The sequence below is a fragment of the Symphalangus syndactylus genome, chromosome 3, assembly GCF_028878055.3.
Source record: "Symphalangus syndactylus isolate Jambi chromosome 3, NHGRI_mSymSyn1-v2.1_pri, whole genome shotgun sequence".
NCBI lineage: Eukaryota > Metazoa > Chordata > Mammalia > Primates > Hylobatidae > Symphalangus > Symphalangus syndactylus.
This window is the reverse complement of record NC_072425.2, coordinates 46,017,959-46,038,145: the sequence shown is the minus strand read 5'-3', so window position 1 is coordinate 46,038,145 and position 20,187 is coordinate 46,017,959. Positions and strand designations below refer to the sequence as shown.

The 20,187-nt window shown below is 44.7% G+C and overlaps 1 protein-coding gene across 2 annotated transcripts in view; it reads left to right on the top strand.

Moving 5' to 3' along the window:
• GALNT12 (polypeptide N-acetylgalactosaminyltransferase 12) overlaps positions 1-19,716 on the top strand; it is a 43,711-nt gene extending 23,995 nt beyond the window's left edge. The window contains exons 4-10 of one of the 2 annotated variants that reach the window (XM_055271703.2): positions 767-952; positions 4,254-4,371; positions 6,050-6,226; positions 9,041-9,172; positions 13,150-13,263; positions 15,024-15,170; positions 18,585-19,716. In XM_055271703.2, the coding sequence (XP_055127678.1) occupies positions 767-952; positions 4,254-4,371; positions 6,050-6,226; positions 9,041-9,172; positions 13,150-13,263; positions 15,024-15,170; positions 18,585-18,725 (1,015 nt within the window). In that variant the 3' untranslated portion in view covers positions 18,726-19,716. Of the gene's footprint in view, positions 1-766; positions 953-4,253; positions 4,372-6,049; positions 6,227-9,040; positions 9,173-13,149; positions 13,264-14,947; positions 15,171-18,584 lie in introns of those variants that run through there. The other variant, XM_063636186.1, reaches the window with a different exon arrangement.
• The last annotated feature ends 471 nt before the right edge of the window (positions 19,717-20,187 follow it).

The following is a 20,187-nucleotide window of genomic DNA, read 5'->3' as shown; positions in this document are numbered from 1 at the left end:
AGTCCATCTTTCCTGGTGTGGTGTCAAATGCAGCATGGCCTGGAAGCATGCTGAGGGATGGCCAGATTTGTAATAATGTGGAGAGAACAGTTGAAACCAACACACAGGCTGATACCTGCAAAAGGAAATTATAGCATTTTTCACTATGTGTAATATTTCACAATAACAAACATTAAAATAAAAAAATAGCAATAGTTTCAGGTTCTCTGCCAGCCATCTTAAAAACATTTTCCCAGGAAATCCTCACATTAACGCTCTGAATGGATATTATAATTCCAGTGTTACCACTGAGGCAATAGGCTCTGAAGTTAGGTGACTTGGCTAATGTCGCACAGCAAATAAATAGCAGGATTCGAATTTATATTCTAATTCCAAAGCTGACCCTTTGGTCTGGGTGCACCTTTGTTCTTAGGAGATAAGTATTTCTTGATGTTAAGATGCTTCATTGTGATTAAACCTCTTGCACTTCTGAGAAATTAAAATCATAGAGCGTTTGGTCAGAATGTCCATGGATAGAATCAGAGCATATTAAAGTCATGGGACTTTTTGTTTTAAAGCCCTCCCTGGCCCCCAGATCTCCCCAATGGTGGTCACCTGCCAGGGCTCTGACATGGCTACAGACACCTGGAATAAGAGAAGCAGGCCTTTCTCAGGTGTTCCTCCCTCTTATTGGAAGGAAGACAAGAATTCACCCTTGAATTTCCCAGTTGTCTTCCTGCTGCCCGTCTGCATAGGAGAGATGGATGGATGTCTTGGGTGCTTTCAGGATCCATGAAGAGGAGTCGGCAGTGGTGTGCCCGGTGATTGATGTGATCGACTGGAACACCTTCGAATACCTGGGGAACTCTGGGGAGCCCCAGATCGGCGGTTTCGACTGGAGGCTGGTGTTCACGTGGCACGTGGTTCCCGAGAGGGAGAGGATACGGATGCGATCCCCCGTTGATGTCATCAGGTCAGGAGCTGACTTCTGGGTGACTTGTTTTTTAAGCATGCCTCGTTGCATCTGGCTGACCTGTCAGCGGAGACCCTCGGGAGGAATGGTTAGCTGTCAGCTTAATTACCTCCCCTTCCCACTTTTTTGCCCAGAGTATTTGTTTATTTTTATTAAACATGTCTGCTACACATGTCAATTTTATATTGGTTTATTTTATTTATTTAATTTTTAAATTGCTTAAAATATGCATCATAGAGAATTTACCATTTTAACCATTTTGAAGTATGCAATTTTAGGCTGAGCATGGTGTCTCATGCCTATAATCCCAGTACTTTGGGAAGCCAAGGTGGGAGGATTGCTTGAGTCCAGGAGTTTGAGACCAGCCTGGGCAACATAGCAAGAATCTATCTCTGCAAAAAAACAAAAATTAGCTGAGTGTGGTAGTGTGTATCTGTAGGCCTAGCTAGCTGGAAGGCTGAGATAGGAAGATCACTTGAGTCGAGGAGTTCAAGGCTTTAGTGAACTATGATCACGCAATTACACTCCAGCCGGGGCAATAGAGCGAGACCCTGTCTCTATAAAAAATAAATAAATAAAATAAAGCATGCAATTTTAGTGGCATCGAGCACATTCACAGTATTGTGCAAGCATGATCTTTACCTGTTTCCAGGGCTTTTTTCATCATCCCACACAGAAAATATCCCACTAAGCAATAACTTCCCATTCTCCCCTTCCCAGCCCCTGGGAACCTCTGTTCTTTCAGGCGCCCCATGTAAGTGGAATCATACAGTATTTGTCCTTTTGTACTTGGCCTCTTGCACTTAACATCATGTTTTCAAGTTTCCTAGAGAACATCATTCCTTGTGATGGCTGAGTAATATTCCTTTGTACATATATGCTACATTTTGTTCATCCATTCTTCTGTTGGTGGACACTTGGGTTGTCCTTTGGTTATTGTTAAATAATGCTGCTATGAACATCGGTGTGCTTTTATCTGCTTGAGTCCCCGTTTTCCATTCTTTTGGGTATACACCTAGGAGTGGGATTGCTGGTCATATGCTCATTCTTGAGGAAACATCGTTAGGCCCCTTTGACCTGGGGTGTGGGTGGATCCATGGCAGGTGGAGGATTCTGCTCTGGCCAGTGTATGAGTCGAGGTCTGAGTAGAGTGGGCCCAAGGGAAGCTCAGCAGCTCTCATTCTGGAGGTGTTGAAGTGATAGCCTGCCTTCTTCCTCCCCTTCCAAGTTCAGAAGCAAGTGGGAGACAGATGTGGGAGTTGGGCAGAAGGAGGTCAGGACTTCAGCCTCACCGCTGGTGTGTTGAACTGGAAGTAGGCTCTTAGTTCTGCATCCACATTTGGCAGTTGGGCTTCTGAATCCTTTCACCAGAGTCCTGACCTTAAGATGACCCGCTGCTGGCTGGAGTGGAGCAAGCAAGGAGAGCGTCCAGAGATAAGGCTGCAGAGATGGACGGGGCCAAGGGAAGGGGTTTGGGCTTGACCCTGAACAGGTAGAAGCCACTGAAGGGATCCGAGCACAAAGTGACCTGAGCATGTGCTGCGTGCCATGTGGTGAGGGCCCTGGAGGGACCGTTGTGGGCAGGGATACCATTAGGAGGCTCTGCAGTCCTCCAGGTCAGAAACAATGGTTCAGGAGATGGTGAGCACTGTGGATTCCAGAGATGTTAAGATGGAAGAATTGGAAGAAATTGAGTGGGAATTGGGGAAGGAAGGAATTAAGAATGGCACCCAGGCTTCTGTAGGAGCCCTTAGTGAGAACATCTTGCTCAATTGCTCACTGAACAGGTTTGGAAACTGAGACACAGAGCAGGAGGCTCTAATCCAGGCTACTTAGGCAGCCTGTCATGAATTCATGGGAGTCCATGAATTCTAATTGCCCCGTTACCCCACATGCTCAGGGCACCTATCCTCCCCATCCCATAATATCCCTGTGCCTCAGTTATCTCATCTGTGTAATAGGTACCAGCATATCCACCCTGCCTATTTCCTAGATTTTTAGGATAAACACACATGAAGGTGCTTTGTAGTCTAGAACCTTCCCTTCCACTGGGGATGTTGCTGTTGTCTTCTCAGTTGGCCCCACACTTGGAGTCCAGGGCAGGCCCTGATGCTGCAGGATGTTAACATTTTCAATGGTTGTGTTCTCAATGTTCTCTTTCCCTATTTCTTTTTTTTTTTCGAGTTGGGGTCTCGCTCTGTCACCCAGGCTGGAGTGCAGTGGCATGATCTCGGCTCACTGCAACCTCTGCCTGCTGGATTCCAGTGATTCTCCTGCCTCAGCCTCCTGAGTAGCTGGGATTACAGGTGCCCGCCACCACACCCGGCTAATTTTTACATTTTTTTAGTAGAGACAGAGTTTCGCCATATTGGCCAGGCTGGTCTTGAACTCTTGACCTCAGGAGATCCACCCGCCTCAGCCTCCCAAAGTGCTGGGATTACAAGTGTGAGCCACCGTGCCTGGCCCTTTCCGTATTTCTGAATTCATCCTTTTGCCTGTGCAGCTCTGGGGCATGCTGACCTTACAGTGTTCTGCCGTGTAGGCTGGAAGCCGTGGGCCGTTTCTGAAGTCAGTGCTGGCTTCCAGATAAACCTGGTGGCTTGTAGGGGGAAACAAGGCTGGCTGAAAAAGCAGCCTGAGGCTGGCTAGCTGGGTCCTAGTGGAGGAAACCACTTGAGCAGGAGAGGATCTGGCCCTCGGGGCGCTTTCAGATGCCAGAGTTGCCTTTACGGCCTTCTGTGTACTGGCCTCTCAGTGGCATCTGTGAGTGCCTGCCTTGTGAGATCACACCTCCTCAGATGACCTTGGCCTGGAGCCTGCCTTCCTCTCGGAACGTGGTCTCTTGCTTCTCTCTTCTCCTTGCTCTCTATGCTTCTAAATGTCCCTGGATTTGTCCCACCCTTAAGCCTTAGCTCATGCTGGAGAACCATTCCATTTCCCTTCTTCTTCTTGGCTAACTGTCCTTTGTCCTGCAGACCTTGCCTCCTCCAGGGAACCTAGTCCTACCCTTTTGCCCCTACCCTCCTCAGTGTTCTCCCAGGGCCCTTGCTGACCTTAGTTAACATATTTAGCACACACAGAGTACTTGCCTGTTGAGAAGCCTGGGAGCCGCCTCAAGGCAGGGACCGTAGGGTCCATCTGTGCCTCCAGGCCCAGCCTAGTGTAGGGCACAGAGGTGAAGGCAGGGTATGCTTAGAGATGATGGATGAACAGATGAAAGGGCTCGTGGTGGGAAGGTAGTTGGATAACTGTGATGGTTTCCTGCTGCCTATGGTGAAATATGGATATCACACTTTTTTAGGTCTCCAACAATGGCCGGTGGACTGTTTGCTGTGAGTAAGAAATATTTTGAATATCTGGGGTCTTATGATACAGGAATGGAAGTTTGGGGAGGAGAAAACCTCGAATTTTCCTTTAGGGTAAGTATTCTAGTCTTCTCTTTGGACATGTTCTTAACTGATCCTGTCTTTGGGAATGATGGGATTTGCTGTGAGAGCCTGGTGGACCCTGAAAGATGATGACACGCATATCCTATAAACATGCTTGCTTTCTTGTTTTAGCTTTTTAAAAAGTGTACTTTTTCTAGAAAGGGCCTTGCAAGTCACATAATTCTCTCTCACTCTATGGAGAGGAGGAAATGAAACCAGGAGAGAGGTGACTTGCTCAGGGTTAGGTTCCTCCTGATCCTGTCTTCTGGAGCCTTTACTTGATTAATTCCTTATGAAGTGGCCTCTTTATTTAGCACAGTGGCTTTCAAACTTTGACAGATGTAAGAATTTCTTTTTTTTTTTTTGAGACGGAGTCTCGCTCTGTTGCCCAGGCTGGAGCGCAGTGGCACGATCTCAGCTCTCTGCAACCTCCGCCTTCTGTGTCGAAGCGATTCTCCTGCCTCAGCCTCCTGAGTAGCTGGGATTACGGGCATGTGCCACCACGCCCAGCTAATTTTTGTATTTTTAGTAGAGATGACGTTTCACCATGTCAGCCAGGCTGATCTCGAACTCCTCACCTCAGGTGATCCACCCGCCTTGGCCTCCCAAAGTGCTGGGATTATAGGCGTGAGCCACTGCGCCCAGCCAACACATGTAAGAATTGCTGGGTAGAAAAACAAGTGCTGAAATCAAATATTTGGTCAGAAAAATAAAAACTTTAATGCCTTTAAAAAAAAAAAAAAAGAATTGCTGGGTAAACTTGTTAGAAAGACAGATTGACAAACACAATCTAGAATTCTAGCCAGATTTGATAGCTTTAGGGTGGGACCAAGATTCTGCTTTTTGTAACAAGCCTACCTACTGATGCTACTCTACATGGCCCATGAAAACCATATTGGAAAACTAGCATTTCAGTAGATTTTCAAGTTAATCAAGTCTTACATTTTAAGCATCAAAACTTTGTGTAAATGTTGGTGCTTTTCAGTGGAAAATTAAGATTTTTAATAATATTTTATATGGTGTTCTGCCCTCATAAAAACTGTGAATAAATAAGAATTTGGCCTTCTACTGAGGACTCACGCCCTCCATAATAAGTACCAGATGCTGTGCTTGGTTGTCTCATCTTTGGGAAAATGAGATATTCAAGGCCATCAGTCCCAGTGTGAGATGTGCTCAGATGCCTTCGTCTGTTGAGTCTTTGGGTGTGCTTTTAATGGTCTCTCTGCCTCTTCCTTAGGTGTCAGGCTGCTCTACCTGTTTCTAGAAGCTCTTCCTTTCCCCCTTCCAAACCTCTCTTCTTCCTTGCTGCTTTCCTATCTTCTGTGGCTAGGAGATCAGGTAATCAAGCCTGTGTTTTCTGTAATGAGTAAGTGGGTTGCCAGCGAGGTCTCTGTGGATGCTCTTGTGAGTCAAGTGCATGAGCTTTAGTGCATGGACTTTGGGGTCTTGGTTCCCACAGCTTATTTGTTTTGGGGGCTGCTTTCTTGCTGTTTACCCACATTCTGTGTCATGAGTGTGCCGGGTAGGTGGCCTCCTTCCCGATGGAGGCTGAGCATCTTGGCAGCGTCTATCATGCCTTGTGTGTGCCTGGCCTCTTTGCTGCAGATACTATGGACCTGCAGCTCATCCCCTGCTCACCACCTGGCCTCTCCTTTTTCTCTGTGTGCAGATCTGGCAATGTGGTGGGGTTCTGGAAACACACCCATGTTCCCATGTTGGCCATGTTTTCCCCAAGCAAGCTCCCTACTCCCGCAACAAGGCTCTGGCCAACAGTGTTCGTGCAGCTGAAGTATGGATGGATGAATTTAAAGAGCTCTACTACCATCGCAACCCCCGTGCCCGCTTGGTGAGTTCCTCGGCCCACCTGCACTCCATCTGGCTTCATCTGAACAACAGCAGCTAATCATGGCTTCCCCAACATAGTCGATCTGGTTCCAGAAATAGAGAATAAATTGGGTGCTCAGATACGAGTATGGGGAGAATGTATTCCTCCATTTATAATAATTATATGCAGTCAAATCTTGTTATTTACAGCTGTTATATTCCATAAAGCCACCACAAACACTGAATTCATGAAAACAGCCATTGTTCTTAGGGGAAATACAGGGTTAGGTTCTTGCCAGACTTGGGGCACAGTTTTGTCAGCAGACCAATACAGAACCTTGTTTTCTGTGTGTTTCTGTTCAAAGACACCTATTAAACATATATTGTTGCATCATTAACATTGCACTCATGGCTAACAGCATGATAACTCATGCCAGAATGAAGCTGACCTAGCACATGTTATTTTCTCTTCATCACAACCTTCTTGCATTTAGGAACACTAGATAGCGTTTCAGCACTACAATTGGGGGACATTCTAGAATAGCTGGTGCAGTCACCAATACAAAGCAGAAAAAAATGTGGTGCCCAATAGATGGTGAAAAGAACACTGGTTTACAGGATGAGAGCTGAAACAAGAAGGCGGTGTGTGCCCTTGTTCTGTATCACCTGGGAATGGGAGTGTTGGGCAACTCAAATTTTTTGTCCATGAATGTGTGTGAAAATTAGAAAACACCACTAGTATTGATTTGGAGGTTACAAATCAATTTTATTATAGCATGTAGGGAAATTCAGATACAGAACCAGTAAATAATGAGGATGGACTGTACCAACGTAGACAGTTGGGGGTACCTGGTGTCACAGGCCAGGCAATGTCCATGTGTTGTGGTTTTCCTCTTTGTAGCCAGTAGGGGTGAGTCCACAAACACAGGGTACAAGTTAAGGCGCAGGTCTTTACCTTAAATCTACTGCTCAGGGACACACCCGCCTTATTAGTTAGGGGCTGTTACCTCCCTCTAGAGCCTTCTTGTTAGCACCCTGGAAGCTTCCTTTTCTAAAACAGGGAGTGTGTTCTGCTTCCATTTCCAGATGGAAGGACTACTGGAGAGTGGCCCAGGCCCCCGCTGCTACTCTTTCTCACCATATGTCATGATCATGGAAACTCCCCCACCGCCAGCCTAACATATGTCTATCTTCCTCCCCACTCAGAGGCCTTGCTGGGCCCATCTCTCTGAACAATGGTGAAGGTGTGCCTGCAGTCACTGAAGTCTCAGCTCAGTTGGCTTGCTCCCCTGGGTCCCAGCCATACACTTCAGGGACACTGGCCCAACCACTGACTGCACTGAGTCTGTCGGAGGCTGAGGTTCAGCCCGGACTGTGTCCTTGCTCAGAGCGATTTATCTCAGGGACTTGTTTTGTGGTCCGGATCCTTGTTCTGCCTCTACCTCAGGGACCACTGTGGATGAGGGATCTGCCTCTTCTTTCCCAGATCTTGGGCTTCAGATGCAACACAGTCCACTGCCTCTGCCCCAGCCAGCTCTGCATGCCCCACGGCAGGGTGCCTGCTTGCCCTGCATTTGCATAACTAGTAGGGCTGCTTGGCAACACAAGAAGGTCTTGCTCTAAGGCTGAGTCCTTCCAGCAACCCTGCAGGGTAGCAATAAAATTCTCATTTTATAGATGAGAAAACTGAAGCTCAGAGAGAATCTGTTGGAAGGAACTCGTCCAGGCCCCGTGGCTGATAGGAGGTAGAACTGGGTTTTGGGCCTGTACTCTGCAGTGCACCTCTTGCTCTGCTCTGTAGAGCCTGTGGGTTCTCAGTCGGACTCCCACTCAGCCCCTCTCTGGCTCTGGGCTCCACAGTCATTTGCTTCTGCCTCCTCCATCTTGCCCAGCACCATAGAGTAGAAACACCCACTCTTTCCTCATGCACAGTCTGGAACCCACAGTTCCCTTTTCCTGAGGGTTCCCAGAGAATATTTTGGGGAGGCACTGAATGCACCCTTAGGCTGCATGTCCAAGGCCAAGTGCTAAATGGATACTTGGCTGAAGCTGGGGGCGCAGTGACTTTCATCAGTGAAAGAACTCTGGGAAATAGCAGAAATCTGAAATCTTATTCAAACATGTACTTATTATTACCATTTTGTTCAATATTTAACTTGTCAGCTTTTAATTGTTTAACATGACAGCGCAGGTATGGTAATATTTCTGCACTCAGCATTTTTCTTGTGGCTGCACGTTTGCGATACTAAATAGAGGCTTGCTGTATTTAATTATTCAAAAGCTCTCAGTCATTAGTTTTGTCCATAAAACTAAACTTGCACAAGTATTTCTTATTGCTTATTTCATACTGATAACATGATTACATCTAGAATATTTACCTGTGTTTGAAAGTGGATATTCAGATATTAGTAGTAAACCAGAAAGTCATGGCATATGTTTCGGTGAAACTGACATTTCCCTGGTTAGGTTTCAGGATGACCTCTGATCACAAGCATGGGTCACAGGTCCGGGATCCATAGATGCCAGTGCAGCCCCAGGGCTTGGCTCCTTCACTCCATCAGCAGGCTGGTTGTCCTCTACCCTCGTGCATCTGGTCACACCCCCCTGCCAACAGAGCGCCTAGGAATGGAATTGTCTGTGTGACAGCCTCACATACTAGAAGCTAGAATTAGGCGCAAGGCTGTTTTCTGTCCTCTGTGCTCCACACAGGGCCTGGTATGCAACGAATGTTCCGTCAAAGCTGGCTGGTGGTTAGTAAATGAGCATCAGTGAACACAGGGGCTTTGAAAGGAAGCGCTAGGACCCGTGGGGTCTCACTGTTTTGTTGTTTTCTCAGGAACCTTTTGGGGATGTGACAGAGAGGAAGCAGCTCCGGGCCAAGCTCCAGTGTAAGGACTTCAAGTGGTTCTTGGAGACTGTGTATCCAGAACTGCATGTGCCTGAAGACAGGCCTGGCTTCTTCGGGATGGTGAGTGAGGGTGGTGGGCCCATGGCAGGCAGGGAGTTCCCTAGCCTCCGGGTCTGATCTACAAATCCTGGGCAAGAAAGGCCACGTCATGGGGATCACTGGCTTCCTCCACTCCCACCCGCCTGCCCACCCCCCACCACCTTTTTATCCACTGCCTTTCTTTCTCCCTGTGAGTGTCTGGGCCTTAGGTGCAGAATGTCAGAGCTGGAAGCCATCTCAAAATTGACAACTATTTTGTAGATGAGGAAACTGAGGCTTATCTGGTGTTTCCATGTCCTAGTTTTTACTAACACCTTATCATATTACTTCTAGTCTTAATGGCCGGACTAGTGAATAATTCCAAGTTTGGAAGTCTACAGAGGCAATAGTGGGTATAGGGGAGTCACTTCTAGTATTCCAAAATCCTAAAAAATATTTTTGGGATGAGACCAGATAAAATGTCTAGTGTCTTTTGTTTTTGCTAGGAATGACACCAGCTTAGCAAGGTCTCCTCTGCTGTGATGTGTTGATCAGAAGTGATGGTGTTCCATTCTAGAAGTCTTTGATAAATACAAAGCAGGATATTCATGTTACATTCTATTTTCATTATGAAAATATTCAAACATATAGAAATGCAGAGAGAATGGTATGAGAATGGTATAATGAATACCATCCCTGAGATCCTAGAATTTTCAAGATCCTGCCTCTCTTGCTTTCTCTCTCCTGTACTTCACCTCCACATTTTCCTCTTTTTAAGCAAATCCCATGCATTGTGTCATTTCTCTCCTCTGCATTTTATGCATTTTCATAACATTTGGACATTATCTTACAAAACCGTAGAAATGAACAAGTATTTCTTGGTATCATTTAATGTCTAGTTCTAATTCATATTCCCCCAACTTTTCCAGTTTCTGTTTGAGTGGCTGGCTAATTCGAATTGGGATCCAAACAAGGTGCACACATTGCATGTGGTGGTTGTGTCTTGTCTCCTAAATCTCTTTTAATCTAAGGCAGTCCTCTTCCTTTTTCTTGTTAATATCTTTAACTTGTTGAAAAAATATCAGTTACCTGTGGAGTGTCTCACTCTTGCAATTACTATTTTTTTCTTTGTGATGTCTTTAAGTTGTACCTCTCTCCCGCATATTTCTTTAAGATAGAAGTGAGTTCTAAAGGTTTGATTAGAGTCAGGATCCACCTTTTTGGCAAGAACACTTTGTGGGTGATGTTATGTATTCATGTTGTGTCATATCAGGAGCATAGGAAGTATAGTCATCTTTAGTGATAAGGTTGACCAGTGGGTTAATGGAGTATCCCTCACCTGGACCAGTCATTATAAGACCCCCATCATCCTCTGTCTCGTGTTTTTAGTAGCCACTGATAACCATTGCCTAGACCCATTATTTCAAATGGAGTTGCCAAATGGTGATTTTTCTCTTTCATTTCTTCCACATTTATTAGCTGAAATTTTTCATAAAGAAGAACACTCCCTCATTAACTAAAGCAATTTGGTATATGTGAGTTTTAGAATTCATACAGAAAAGGCACGACGAATTCTTTTTTTTTTTTTTTTTTTGAGACAAAAGTCTTGCTCTTGTCCCCCAGGCTAGAGTGCAATGGCGCGATCTCAGCTCACTGCAACCTCTGCCTCATGGGTTCAGGTGATTCTCCTGTGTCAGCCTCCCGAGTAGCTGGGATTATAGGCACCTGCCACCATGCCTGGCTAATTTTTTTTTTTTGTATTTTTAGCAGAGACGGGGTTTCACTATGTTGGCCAGGCTGGTCTTGAACTACTGACCTCAGGTGGGCCACCTGCCTCAGCCTCCCAAACTGTTGGGATTACAGGCGTGAGCCTCCGTGCCCGGCCAAGGCATGACAAATTCTTAAGTCTTTTCTTTATTTGCTTATTTTCAGAGTAAGAGTTGGTATTTTAGTTCCCTCCAGTTGTATCTACTGGGTTGTTTTTTGTTGTTGTTGTTGTTGTTGGCTCATTGTTTTTTTGGCTTTTTCTTTTCTTGAGTGTCATTGTAAACTAATGGGTGTTTAAATAGCCAGTGTGCTTCAGTCAATTCATCTTTTTTTCTTTGTATTGTTTTTTGAGACAGGCTTCTATTCTGTCACCCAGGCTGGAGCACAGTGGCACCATTGTAGCTCACTGTAGCCTGGATCACTGGGCTCAAGTGATCCTCCCACCTCAGCTTCTCAAGTAGCTGGGACTACAGGTGAGGACCACCACACCTGGCTAATTTTTTATTTTTATTTTTAGTAAAGACTGAGGTCTCGCTATGTTGCCCAGGCTGGTCTTGAACTCCTGAGCTCAAGCATTTCTCCTGCCAAGGCCTCCCAAAGTGCTGGGATTACAGGTATGAGCCACTGTGCCCAGCCCAATTCATCTTTTTAAAAAATATATTAAAATTGTTTTTGGCCAGTGGCAGACCCTTTATTTTGGCTTCTGTGGTCTTTGACACCTTATAGTGGCGTTGATAGCCTCCTTGATTCTGGCCAAGTTGTCCCATTCGAATTTTAAACATTTCCTGCCATTCCTCCCAGAAGCCCTGCCTGCTCCTTTGTTGGGTAACAGTACTGGGAGTCAGTCTGGATGCTGGTGGTGCCCGTTGCTATGTGTTGTCATTGCCTCCGGACCATGCAGTTTAACAGAAATATAACGAGAGCCACAGTTGTAACTTAAATTTTTTTAGTAACCATATTAAAAAAAAGTAAAGTTAATGAAATGTTTAACTCAGTATATCCCAAATAATATCATTTCAACATATAATTAATATAAGTATTTATTCATTGAGGCATTTTACATTCTTTTTTCATACTAAGCCTTGAAATCTGGTGTGAATTTTATACTTATAGCATATCTCAATTTGGATTAGTTACATTTCAAGTGTCCAGTAGCCACAGTGGCCAGTGGCCACCACATGAAATAGCACAGCTCTAAATTTTTCTCATTGGGCAGAGAAAGGAAATTCGTATTTTTGAGAAACAGATCATGAGCTTATATTAATATCTGAAAATCCAATGTAGTCTTAAAAATTTTCTTTAATAGCATACTCATATTTCTTTTTTCTTACCCTGAAAATCTTGGTTTTAAACAATATTCACATAATTACTTATTTTCTTTATCCTAAAATATATTGAAAATAGTTTCAAGATAATTAATTCAGTACTACAGCTTAGAGTGTTATACTGAATGAGGTTTATAATTTCATTGCAGCTCAATTTGTTTATAGAATATATTTCATAGGTAGTATTTTCAAACATACCATGCTCTAAAGTGATTTAAATTAATTCTTTTTTTTTTTTTTTTTTTTGGTGGTGGGGAGGACAGAGTCTTACCTTGTTGCCCAGGCTGGAGTACAGTGGCACGATCTCAGCTCACTGCAACCTCTGCCTTCTGGGTTCAAGTGATTCTCCCGCCTCAGCCTCCCAAGTAGCTGGTACTACAGGCGAACCCCACCACACCTGGCTACGTTTTGTATTTTTAGTAGAGATGCTGTTTTGCCATGTTGGCCAGGCTGGTCTAGAACTTCTGGCCTCAAGTGATCCACCTGCCTCTGCCTCCCAAAGTGCTGGGATCACAGGCATGAGCCACTGAACCCAGCCTAAAATAATTCTTTCTTTGTGTCTATCACCTGCTTGATTTAGTTAGCTTGATTAATCTAGTTCGAGGTATCAACCCAGGTATATTTGGACTTGTGCAGCAGTAAGGCTGCCACTAATGAGAAAGAAAGAGACAGGAGCTTTCAGGCCATGAAGAGTTTATCTCTCTGGTCCTTAGGCTTATCAACTTAAAATAGGGGTAAGGATTCTTGCCTACAGAAAAAGGAAGCACTTTTAAAGCTAGAAGGTGCTGTACAGAAAAGACTCATAGCTTTGCATCTAGCTCTTGAAGCAGGCTCTCCTCTCATGCCAGGTACCCTCCCCAAGCCTTGTGTGACATCTGTTAGTGTGTATAAATCTGGACCGAAATGCCACATTTATGTTTTATTTAGCTCCAGAACAAAGGACTAACAGACTACTGCTTTGACTATAACCCTCCCGATGAAAACCAGATCATGGGACACCAGGTCATTCTGTACCTCTGTCATGGGATGGGCCAGAATCAGGTAGGTATGAGCCTCAAAAGAGGAGAAAGCTGTGTGTTTTGTTAAAAAATTAAATATTTGAATTTTTTTCTTGTAAAAGTAATATTTGGGAAATATAAAAAGTAGAAGCCTGGGGTGAATGGCCAGACTCAGAGAGACCACTGTTAAAATGTGTTTTCTTCCCATCATTTTTTACACATAACTCATAGAGATTATGTGTTGTAAATAGTTGTCACAATGTCTGTATGTTTTTATATTCCATTATTTCCATTCCCTTCATCTATTTTTCTTATGTTATTAGATATCCCTTGAGAATATCATTCCTGGTGACCTCTTGATATTTCATTTTGTACTTGTATTGCTGTTTCGTTAACTGGTTCCCTGCTTCCCTGTCTTTGCAATTATAAATAACCCTGCCTCTGACACCTTGGGTCAGACAGAAGGAAGGAGAAAGTAACAGATGTGCATTTCAGACGATTTCCTTAGAATTAATTGTTAAGCGGAATGACAGGTTTAATGCATAGGGCCACCTTGCAAGGTGCTGTTTAGGGACATTGCCTCAGCTGGGGGCCAGGTGTATCTGTCTGGGTGAAGGGCTGTAATTCAGGCTGGGCAGGGGAGGTTCAGTCCTGGGGGAGTCTGAAGACCAGGAAAGGACCCCCAGCCCTGGAAAGCAGTTGACAGGACCCTTGGAGGATGCAGGAATGGAGAGAAGTGTTGGTTCTGGGCCTCTGAAGCTTTACCGTACTAAGGAGTTATCAGACACCAGGAAACGAAGGGATAGAGATTTAGATGTTTTTTTTCCAATCTGGATTCACCCCAATGCCACTTGAATATGAAGCCTTCTTATGGTCAACAGTAAACTTTCTTAATTCCAACCCCTGCAACCTTAAATTATTTAGGTTTTCAACACTGTTTAGAACAGCCTTCCTCAAAGCTGATGGTACCTGAGTGCTACCATCAGCATCATCTGGGAGCTTGGAAATGCACATTTTCAGACTGATCCCAACCCTACCGAATCCCAGACTCTTGTTTTAAGCAGCTTTTCAGGAGATAATGGTGTGAGAAGCCCTGCTCTGTGTGCCTTAAGAACACCCACCTGTGTCAGAATTTTTGGAAGGGGCTGGTGGGGTGCGTGTCTTGTCAAAGATGCAGAAAATGCAGCTTCCTAGGCCCCGCCTCACACACAAGGAATCCTTATTCCGTCTCTGGGACGGGGCCTGCAATCAGCATTTTTAACAGTCACTGTAGGTAGTTCCTAGTACACTCGGGTAGGAAAACCATTGCCCGGGAAGAACCAAGTCTTCCCGTTAGCGGTCACTTTGCCTGCTTATGCACAGCACTTTACATCTTCTAGGAACTATCATATTGGGGGTTTCGGAGGAGAGACTGAGGAAAAGGAGAGGAAGTAGCTAGTCAAGGTCACAGAGAGCCCCCAAGAGCTAGTGCTGGGATGGGTCCATTTCACTTCCTTCCATCCCACACCAACACAGCATTCAACATTGCAGGCAGGAGGTGACATGTACCAGCCCTGTCTCCCTGTCTAGCAAGCCGGGCAGGCATGGGAAGGGCCATTTCCTCCATGCTCATGAAGCACTGCAGTAGCGGTCCACCGAGGGCTGTGGGATGCGGAGGAACCCATCACACAGGCTCGTGTTGGTGGTGACTCGGGTACATGACCCCACCCATGCTCTCGTGATCCCAGGTTCTTGTCCAGCGATCTTTCCTCTTCCCACATCACTGGAAAATGTTGTGTTACATGTTGGCTGCCCCATTTTTAGTTTTTCGAATACACGTCCCAGAAAGAAATACGCTATAACACCCACCAGCCTGAGGGCTGCATTGCTGTGGAAGCAGGAATGGATACCCTGATCATGCATCTCTGCGAAGAAACTGCCCCAGAGAATCAGAAGTTCATCTTGCAGGAGGTAGGTGAACTCTCTCCTTCCTTCCTGCTGACAGTCCCTGGGCTATAAGGGAGAGTGGGAGTCAGACATTCTCTCTGGCATCGTCCTGGTGAGGATCAGGGATGTGGTCACGCATGGACAGGAGCTCTGGAAGACCTGGAACCTCAGTCCCAGTGAGCCTGGGGGGCGGTGATGGCAGGAGATTGGAGTCCCCTGGCACACGGTGTCATTAGCACTGCTTTCCTTCCTCATTGTCCAGTCCCTTTCAGTCTTTTCCATTTCCCTTGCACCCCCATGAGCTGCAGGCACCAACATGGAAACAGCTCTTACAAATGCATTCAGAGATGAAAGGGCTTTAAACCAGTGAGCCAAATAGCCCAAGTGTAACGATATTAGCCAAGGTGTTAGATCCAGATATAAGCCACCCCACCTCTCTAAGCCTTGTCTTTCCCAGCTCTAAAATAAGTACAATAGGCCAGGTACAGTGGCTCATACCTGTAATCCCAGCACTTTGGGAGGTCAAGGCAGGTGGATCATCTGAAGCCAGGAGTTCAAGACCAGCCTGGCCAACATGGCAAAACCCCATCTCTACTTAAAAAAAAAAAAAAAAAAAAAAATGAGCCAGGTGTGGTGGCATGCCCCTGTAGTCCCATCTACTTGGGAGGCTGAAGCAGGAGAATTGCCTGAACCCAGAAGGCGGAGATTGCAGTGAGCTGAAATCATGCCACTGCACTGTAGCCTGGGAGACAAAGCAAGACTCCATCTCAAAAAAAAAAAAAAAAAAAAGGGTGCAATAATAGCAGCCTTACTTTAGTGAGGATTACATGCATAGTCAGAAATATTCTTTGGGAACTATAAAGCTCGAAAGAGATTAGTTGTTACTTGTGGTATTATAACCAAGAGAACACCTCTGATGGAGTAGGCTCCCCGGATAGTCACAGTTGATTTGAAACTGAGGGTTACCTCAGACCTGAGGGTGCTGACCCCGCCACACTTGCAGTCAGCTTCCAACAGGACCTGTAAATCGATCATATCCTTTTGACTCACTAAAAAGCATGTGAGGGAATAAATCCAAAGAAAATCATTCGAAAGAAAAAAATTCACTGTTTTTTATCTCCCTGGGCAGCTTTCACTCCCAATATACTGCTTATAAACGGGTTTATTCTAAAGATGATTAAAAGCTGGAATATGTTTTCCTACAGAAAAATGTCGTCACTAGCAATGACATTTGCAGGCTGCCCAGAAAAGCCACACACCATAGTGTTACCTATTGAATACAGGAAAATAAGAAGGAAAAATACTTCTGCATACTCCAGAAGTCTCTGATCTTCTTGAATGTCCTCCTCTTCCCATTTTTCTCCCAACCATAAGCCATTGTAAGCCCTCAAAGAATGGTAGTGGACATTAGAAACAATAAAATTAGTTTGACATATCAGAAATTTTATCTTAAATTTCAGTGACCATTTAAGGAAAAGGAAGTTTGTTTAGGAGGCTGGGAAGAAGGATACTTAATTGGATTATTTACCTTTCTTCAGGACACTTAATACTTTGATTCATATGTGAAAAGGATACAGCTTGATTTATTATATTTCATCAGTCATGCCCTAAATATATATATAAAACAAATAGGCCGGGCGTGGTGGCTCACGCTTGTAATCCCAGCACTTTGGGAGGCCGAGGCGGGCGGATCACGAGGTCAGGAGATCGAGACCATGGTGAAACCCCATCTCTACTAAAAATACAAAAAATTAGCTGGGCGTGGTGGCAGGTGCCTGTAGTCCCAGCTACTCGGAGAGGCTGAGGCAGGAGAATGGCGTGAACCTGGGAGGCGGAGCTTGCAGTGAGCCGAGATTGCGCCACTGCACTCCAGCCTGGGTGACAGAGCGAGACTCCGTCTCAAAAACAAACAAACAAACAAAAAACAAATATATATTGAACAGAAACATATTTGAATTCAGAAGGAAATTTCCCCACTTTACATTCTTTTTTCATACTAAGCCTTGAAATCTGGTGTGAATTTTATACTTATAGCATATCTCAATTTGGATTAGTTACATTTCAAGTGGCCAGTAGCCACAGTGGCCAGTGGCCACCACATGAAATAGCACAGCTCTAAATTTTTCTCATTGGGCAGAGAAAGGAAATTCATATTTTTGAGAAACAGATCATGAGCTTATATGATCATGATATATACCAATGTAGTCTTTGGTATATTTGGTATATTTAGTATTCACTTAGTATTCACTAAACCATAATAAAAAGCTTGTTTTTAGTTCTTAGGGCTGGATCTTTTTTTTTTTGAGACAGAGCCTTACTCCACCAAGGCTGGAGTGCAGGGGTACAATCTCGGCTCACTGCAACCTCCGCCTCCTGGGTTCAAGCGATTCTCCTGCCTCCGTCTCCTGAGTAGCTGGGACTACCGGCGTGTGCCACCACGCCCAGCTAATTTTTTGTATTTTTAGCAGAGATGGAGTTTCGCCATGTTGGCCAGGCTGGTCTTGAACTCCTGGCCTCAAGTGATCCACCCGCCTCAGCCTCCCAAAGTGCTACGATTACAGGCGTGAGCCACCGTGCCCAGCCTTGTAATTTTCTTATGTAGGCCTAAAAACCTCTGAAATGTCATTTCTTGGATTCTACAAAACATGAGTTTGGATTTTTTTGAATGAAAACACAAGTTCCATTTAGTGATATAAAACAGCACATCACAAAGGTTTTTCACCGATGTTGTTATTCACTCTGCCTGTTTGCTGCTCAGCCATGATTAAGTGCGTTGCATACAGCTTATAACAGAGGCAGAGGGAAAAGATAAACACCAGGCCTGAGAGAGAGACTTGCTGAGATAACTGAGCAAGGGCTGGCAGAAAGGAGAGAAGCAGGAGGTCATTAAAGAAGACCATCGTCTTTGGGGTTTGGGGATTGGCACAGGGCACATAACCCACTGATTCTCTGATGTGTGACAGATGAGGAGCTCAGGCCATGTGGCCAAGTGACTGGCTTTCTCATCCAGCTGGTCTGTGGCTGAGCTGGGACTACAGCCAAGTTTCCACACTCTCTGTTTAAATACCTAAGAGTAAGAGATCACCCTGCATGGAATGAGTTGACCTAAGAGGAGTGAAAAAGATAAACAAAGGATCTTTGTTCCTGATATCCCTGAAGGAAGCCAAATGCAATAGGGAGATGTAGGGTCTGACACATACCCAGAGCAGCCAGCAGGTGGCACCATCGGTCCTGTGAGAGGCAAGCGGGACGCAGCCTCTACAAGCCTGGTGCTCCCCTTCTCCGCGACAGTCCTGAGTTGCTGCGTTACACGGAAGACACTTACCCCTCAATAAATATTTCTGAAATCGTAAAAATCAGACCCTGATCTCTTTAAAACGTTTTTAGGAAAAAGAGACTTTTCTGATGACTTGCCTGTCATTCTGTTATCTTTTGTAGGATGGTTCTTTATTTCACGAACAGTCCAAGAAATGTGTCCAGGCTGCGAGGAAGGAGTCGAGTGACAGTTTCATTCCACTCTTACGAGACTGCACCAACTCGGATCATCAGAAATGGTTCTTCAAGGAGCGCATGTTATGAAGCCTCCTGTATCAAGGAGCCCATCGAAGTAGACTGTGGAGCCAGGACTCTGCCCAACAAAGACTTAGTCACTAAGCAGTGACCAGAGTCCACCAAAAACTAGGCTGCTTTGCTTTGAAGAGGCAATCATTTTGCCATTTGTGAAAGTTGTGTTGGATTTAGTAAAAATGTGAAAAAGCTTTGTACTCATTTTGAGAACTTTTTGAATGTTCCAAAATACCCTATTTTCAAAGATGTTAACCCTTGGTATTTAGAAAATTAAAACCTTATAATATTTTTCTATCAAGATGTATATTTTACAGTCGTGCCTTTTACTCTCATTAGAAAAAAAGGTAAAGATTTTATTTTGATATTTACAAGAATTCCCAGGTATGAAGATATCTGCATGGGTGGAAATCAGGTTCAAGCAACGTACTTTTCATTAACTGATAATACCTCAGCTGTGGGGTTAAAGTTTTCCCAGTATAGAGAGACTGTCACTAGGAACATTGTATTGATTTATTCAGGTCATTGAGATCTTCTAGATGTATTTTAAAAAGAATGCTTTTCGGTTATGTGTTGCTACCACAGTTAACACTCCATAATGTTCATGTCAGCCAAAGAGGACTAACCAAAGCTGAAATCTCAGAGAACAATTTGCTTTACTAAGTTGAGTCAACTTGAGAGCGAACTTCTAACAATACCTCACTGTAGTGTGGCTGGTTGCCTTTAGCAACTACCACTATGACTTTAAAACATGTTTATATCATTTTTAATTTTTATGATATGGTAGTGTCAGGGAGAAATGTAATGTTCCATATGAAATTCCTTTTTCAAGTTTGTTCATTAATAACATTTATTAATTTAAATCAGCGTTAGAGTTTGTGCTGCCACAACTGCTGTGAAAATTTCTCTGAGTAATTCTGATTTGTGAATGATCCCAGACCAACCCTGAGATTGTCTCAACCTGATTAAGTCAATATGAATGATTAAAAAGATGTGAGAACACTGACTGCAGATCTTTGTTTTTGTAATGTAAACCAAAAATAAAATTCTAGGGCCGGGTGCGGTGGCTCATGCCTATGCTCCTAGCACTTTGGGAGGGCAAGGAGGGCAGATCACTTGAGGTCAGGAGTTCGAGACCAGCCTGGTCAACATGGCGAAACCCCATCTCTACTAAAAATACAAACTTAGCTGGACATGGTGGCGTGCGCCTGTAATCCCAGCTACTCCGGAGGCTGAGGCAGAAGAGTCGCCTGAACCCAGGAGGCAGAGGTTGCAGTGAGCCAAGATCGTGCCACTCCAGCCTGGGCGACAGAGCCAGACTTTGCCTCAAAAAATAAAACAAAATTCTAGGGTCCCCAATCTGATTGAATGGACTCCTCTCTTGGCCAAGAAGATCCCAGAAAAACCTGAACCTAGTTCAGAACTGAAAAACTAGTTCAGGCCATGATGAGAAGGGGGCAGTATCCAGACAAGCCTC